Source organism: Dendroctonus ponderosae, unplaced genomic scaffold (genome assembly GCF_020466585.1).
Source record: "Dendroctonus ponderosae isolate FM_Combo_2020 unplaced genomic scaffold, Dpon_F_20191213v2 Dpon_F_20191213_5, whole genome shotgun sequence".
Lineage (NCBI taxonomy): Eukaryota > Metazoa > Arthropoda > Insecta > Coleoptera > Curculionidae > Dendroctonus > Dendroctonus ponderosae.
Window position 1 is genome coordinate 5,183,751 of NW_026018715.1, and position 5,993 is coordinate 5,189,743.

Sequence of the window (5,993 nt, forward strand, 5' to 3'; positions counted from 1 at the left end):
TATAAAAGCATAATTTATTAGCGTCTCTTTATGCAGGGTCTGGAGAATTTCAATCTACGAATATGGAATTAGGAACATGTGTGGATCGCAAAAAAAACACCACCAAAAACCAATTTAAAATCTGATTGGTTTTCAATATTCTCTCTTTCTCTGTTTTTATTTGAAACTTTAGAAAATTGGTTTTCGTGTAATTCAAAAAAGCACGAGAAAATGAAAGACCGTATGAGTTATAGATGTTTGGTGGTTACAAACATGTTATTCGTGTTTTGCTATTCAAATTTAAAACCAACTTATAAAAATGCAGTGTATGTACAATAGAGGCAAACGCTATATTAAGCTTTTTCGCTTTAGCACGAAGAAAGTAAATAACAAACGCAGCTTTACAAAAGCTGAAAGGCTTAGATGTAATATCTTTTCTTGCTTCGGAAAAGTGTCCCAAATCTCATACTAAATTGTTTGGAGATGTTGTGGTGCTTCTTTCACATTTGCTTAATTCTGTTTCTATATTTTCTTAATTGTCGATTTAGCGAGTTGGTTTCACCTATTTATATTTTTTAAGGCCTTGGCCTAATAATTTTTATGAATTACGATTCAACTATCAATAAAAAATTACAGTTTGTTCCCATTAGACATATTCATTGTTAAATATAGTATCTTTTTATAATCCTTCTAACCAGGCTTTGGTTTTTCTTAATATAATTTCTACTTTAACTTCGATTTAATTTGTTTACATTTTCATACTCTTATTCAGATTGCAGTATTTTTTCTAATTAGCCGTAACATCAAGTGTCCCTCAAACCATCTTATGCCCGCCTAGTTCACCTGAAGCCGAAGAAGGCTGTAGAAATAATTCAGAAATAATTAAAGCACAGGAAAGTCTAGCAGGATGTTTATTTTGGATATATTTTGTATTCAACTCTGAACAGAATTTTAATAAAAGTAACTGGAAATAAAATGGCTTTTAATAAGTAGGCAACACATCTTAATATTAACATCTGTATTCCTTGAGTAGGTGTTTTCTTCTTATTAATTATTCCCTTTTTAATCATCTATTTAAATCATCCGCAATATTTTTACACCACATTGTTTTGCTATTGAATACAAATTTCTATAGGATTTTGTCAGTAATTGTGTATATAAGAAATAAATAAAACTCGAATACAACTTTTAAAGGTGCAACTTCAAGCTACAACCCTTGGCGGAAAAACTAATGTCATCACCGAACTCATTCAGAAAGGAATATTTTTCATATTTTTGGTATATTCCTTTCTATTGGACTGTTAATCCACAATTTTTACTTCATATTTGGTGTGTAACTGGTGAATTTTATGGGTTTTTGGCCTCTCGTAAAACATAATTTTCCCTCCTGCCCAGAAAAACCCGAGAAATCACCAATTTCAAGAAATTTAAATTTCATATTTGGTGTGTTAAATACTTTTTCCGTAATACTTTAACCCGTAATACTCTTGGGTGGCTGTTGATTACATACTCATACTAATTATGAACATGCTGTTATTCATTTTCATAAATTTTTGTGTTGTCCGCAACTTAGCACGCATTTTGTGTTGTTCAACTTTCTAATATTAAGAATTGTTTTTCGCATTCGTTTTCATACACAACATTCGCAGATATTTCTGCTAGTTGTGTATGAAATTATCAACATAAGCTACTTAATGTTTTGAGCTTTTGCAGATTTTTGTAACTGTAATTAGAATATTTTCATTTGCAGTTCTTTTAATATACTAGTCAACTATATGTATCTTAAAAACATTACGCAAACATTTTCATTATTATTATTTACTACGATTGATGACAGCTTCGATCTTTTCACTTTCTTGCAAGTTCACATACTTCTCTGATAAATTCCAAATCGCTGTACAGAACTTCTTGTCATATACTTTGCTTGGTTGAAGCACTGACCTACATTCCATAAAGAATTCCCCTGATATCGTTTCCAGTTCATCGGCACAAGCTAAATTCAACATGGTTTGCACGCCTTCTTCAATATTCTGAAAATAGTATTTTTGTTTTTATCTAATTATTATCAATGCTTTACCACATACAATAAAAATTCAGCTTTTCTTTCAGCAATCTTCTGGATTCGATTAAAGTATCAAATCGAGAGAAATTTTTCTGAATTATTACCCAAACCTGTAGGGCTAATAGAGCAAAGTGATGTTCTTAAATACTTAATTATTTAAAGCTTTGAGTTTTCCGGTCAGCAAGATCCAGCAAATGATTAACGTTCTTCAGGAACCAAGTGAAGTTTTCAACGAATTAGAGCAAAGTTTACTTACTTTTCCAAAAAGCATAGCCCAAACCCAGAGGAGATATCCCGTTACAATTTTATTTGAAAATGTACATCCATAAATTTTGGTTTTAACAATACCAGGATGAAGACAATTTGATGTAATTCTAGTGTCTCGTAGCTTTTCGGACAATATTTTTGACATAATAGCCAGGGCTAATTTTGAGTTCCCATATGCAGCTAAACACAGAGGAGTTTTATAGCTGTAAGTCCTAAAGCTTAAGTTCTCCTCTGATAAGTCCTCTAGGTAAGCGGCCATGGAGCTTGTATGCACAATTCTGCCTTGCGTTGATTTTAGTAACAAATCTAGAAATCATTCAAAATTATTTATACAGTTTCCAATAACGTTAAACTTACCGAGTAATAAATGAGTCAATAGAAAGTGACTGAAGTAATTAATCTGCATCATACTCTGCACACCATCCTCTGTTAAATCATTTGTCAATATTCCGGTACCAGCATTATTACATAAAATGTCCAACTGATCAATATCGTTCTTCAAGTTTTCTGCAAATTTTTGTACTGATGCAAACGAACCAAAGTCTACTATTCGATGGGATATTTTAGGATTATGCGTTTCTTTGATCAGATCTTCCACCGTGCGTCTTGCATCTACTTTATCAGCTATTATTACACTGCATCCTCTGCATGCTAGTTCTTTAGCTAATTGATGTCCTAATCCTGAGAATAAACATTTTTATACAGCATTATTCCAACTACTTAAAAAACTAGCAAAACTACCAGAAAATGATTGTGTTAATATCATCCTTTCTTTGAGAGGTCTGCTATCCGAGTCCTTTATTCTAATTTTCAACAATTTCTTATTTATTGTTTAGTCCTGGCTTGAATATTTATTTGACCAAATTTAATGTATACACTGCTGACAAATATCTTATATGGGTTTTGTTGCTGCCTTCCGGCTAATATTGGTTCTACTGTCCTGATCTAATCTTAATAGTTGTACTTTCAAGTTACATTTTTCAAGTCAAATTTTACTGCATACTTTTCTTTTCGTTAGTGCTTTGTTATAGTGTTTGATTTATAAATTAATTGCTCAATGTGCCGCTGTTTAAGAAACTTCTAGTTTTTCGGTTATGTTTGCGTTTCTGCTTTTGTTTCTGTTTAAGTTTATGCATCACCGTTTGTTTGAGTTTATTCATATCGTCATGTTGTCTTTTCCTTGAATTTGAGGCTGAAAGTTTTAGGTTTTCTGGTTAGCAGAGCTTTTTGAGCTTCTTTTTCGTCCTTAAGAGTGAATTATCACCATATTTAACTAGGTACATGTAAATAATAACATTTTAAATTTGTTGATCATTAAAAAAAATATTTGTTGTGTCGTTGGAACCGTGCAAATGTGGTTCATGTAAAAACTTTACTTAATAATAGACATTTTGGATATTATTTCAAACCATCTAATTGAGCTCAAACTGAACATTAGATTCAACTGCAGAAAATACTGTTGTTAATGTCGAAATATACAGGGTGTTCAATGAGAAGTTTCCCGCCATTGTCTTGAAACACATTGAATATCTGAAAATGTTTAATACATATGCTTAGTTTAGTTTTCTACAAACTAGTTTTCGATGTTTTATGCAATATTTTCTTCTTATTTTTCTTCAGCCAGATGTTTCCTTTTAATTAATATTTTGTACAATTTTTAATTTAGTGTTCGTTCATTCTCTGTTGAGATTCCATAATTCTCTTTTCGAATCATGGTTTTTTGTAGTTGTAGTTCTGTAGTTTGAAAAATAAGAGTCTTGTTTTTGTCTTTAAAAAAATCCGTTTTTTTGTCTCTACTACTGTTGAACATGGCAATATGCCGATGTGGCTTATCGGTAAAATAATAAATAGAAGCTCAATAAACTTGTGTACTAATATTTGTTTTCTTAAGAATAATAAATTCTACTTTTCTTTCGCACCAATCTTCATTTGATCACAATCCGTCAAATTGAAATTGCAATAATTACTAAAATGTTTAATTCACTTTTGCACCTAAAAATTTTCTGGATTTAAATTGACAAAAAAGAGAAACTGAAAAGAAACTAAGTATACGATCACAATTTAAATATATGTGCTTTTATCTGACAATTCCAAACCTTTCCGGTTGTCTTGTAAATGGTTAATTATAAAAGTTTATTAACATGAAAATTAAAATGTCACATTTTTGTATAAATAATCTGCAACTTATTTTAATACAAAACTAGATATTTTTTTTACGGACTACCCAAGTTGCAGAAGAAACGTAAACTGTTCATTTATCTATTGTTTTACATATGCAAACTACCGCTAACTGAAAATAATTAAAATGTAGAAGTCGAATGATATCCTACGATGTTTTTGGGACACTTGATATGTTTATATACTTTTAAAGATTTTGATGCATTTTTCTCTTTTGTTCCGATAAAATAGCTCCGAAACATGAATTATGTCTGAAAGTTTCTCATTTTACAAGAACTTTTAAAACCTATAGACACTCTTATCGAACCATATAAGGTTTAAAAAATTAATAAAAAAAACAAGTTTCAGTGAATTAAATCTATTTCTGAAACCTCGAGAGTAAATTACTCCTCGTTTTCCTCTGCTGATCTTGTTTATATTACTTTTAACTTTTTTAAAACCTAAATGCTACGTGAGAAATTAGTCAGATCACAGTTTTTTGTAACACCTACAAAAATTATTAGTTATTATATGTAGTTTTTGGGGCCATATACATTTAGAAATGATCCGAAAAAACGCAGGTGGTATTTGGCACTATTTTTGTAAATACCGAGTCCAAAGTTGAAAAGAGATAACGAAACAATGTACAAAAACTCCATATTTTCGGGCTTTGAATTTAATATTGTTTAGTTTGATTTATAATTTAATTTCCAACAGGCCGTCTAAATGATTATGCATTTCTGTCCAAACATTAATTAATGGATAAGTTAGTGAAAGTAAAATATTTACCTGAATTTCCTCCAGTAATTAGAGCAGTTTTACCTACTAAACACACTTTGCTTTTACATCTTGCAATTAACAGACAATTAAATAATTTAATTGTAATCAGAATGCAAATCACGGCAAACCAAACCATATTTGGTGGCGAATAACTTCATCTACTATGCTTTAACATGTAGTGCTCTGGTTGTACTGCTTTATTTACATAATTATCATTTTCAACGAATAATAATCAATGGGAAGGAATTATAGTTTGCACATTGTACAGGTCAGTTTCTGACATTTGTTTGCTGACCGTTGAACTTTCGTGAAAATATTTATAAAATCTCATATAAACACAATAAAGATATGGAATATATGCAAGTTAAAAAAAGAATTGTAATAAAATATTGGTTTATTGGGTTACTTGGTTTGAGACGATGTATTACTTAATGCAAAAATTGCTAATGCTCTTCTTTAATTACTTTTTTTAGTAAACTAATTCTTCAATCCAATTATTGTCTTAATTCCCTTCTTAAAAATATGTTTTGATTTTGATCAATTTGAATTAGAACCTGCACAACTTCTAGAGAGCTGTTGAAATCCGAGCTTTTAACATCATTCAGCCCTGTGCTGCATCACTCACGTTAACTTAAACGTGCATGTTATTCGTCAAACACGTTATGTGGCTCGAACAGGTGTGTTCTACCAGTCAAACCGTTATATTATAACAGGCGCACGCTATCGACGAACGTTATATTTAGAAATA

General features: G+C 30.7%; 1 protein-coding gene across 2 annotated transcripts; it reads right to left on the reverse strand.

Annotated features, from left to right (window-relative positions):
• Positions 1 to 944: 944 nt before the first annotated feature.
• On the reverse strand, positions 945 to 5,453 carry LOC109541325 (retinol dehydrogenase 13). Of its 2 annotated transcripts, none has more exons than XM_019910154.2 (4): positions 5,255 to 5,453; positions 2,666 to 2,989; positions 2,298 to 2,614; positions 945 to 2,009 (listed from the first exon to the last, which is right to left on the reverse strand). In XM_019910154.2, exons 1-4 carry the CDS (start codon positions 5,379 to 5,381, stop codon positions 1,794 to 1,796), a joined length of 984 nt encoding a protein of 327 aa, XP_019765713.2. In that variant the 5' UTR covers positions 5,382 to 5,453; the 3' UTR covers positions 945 to 1,793. The 2 variants fall into 2 exon arrangements, with proteins under 2 accessions (XP_019765713.2, XP_048522662.1); XM_048666705.1 differs by lacking the exon at positions 5,255 to 5,453 and adding an exon at positions 3,050 to 3,500.
• Positions 5,454 to 5,993: the final 540 nt, after the last annotated feature.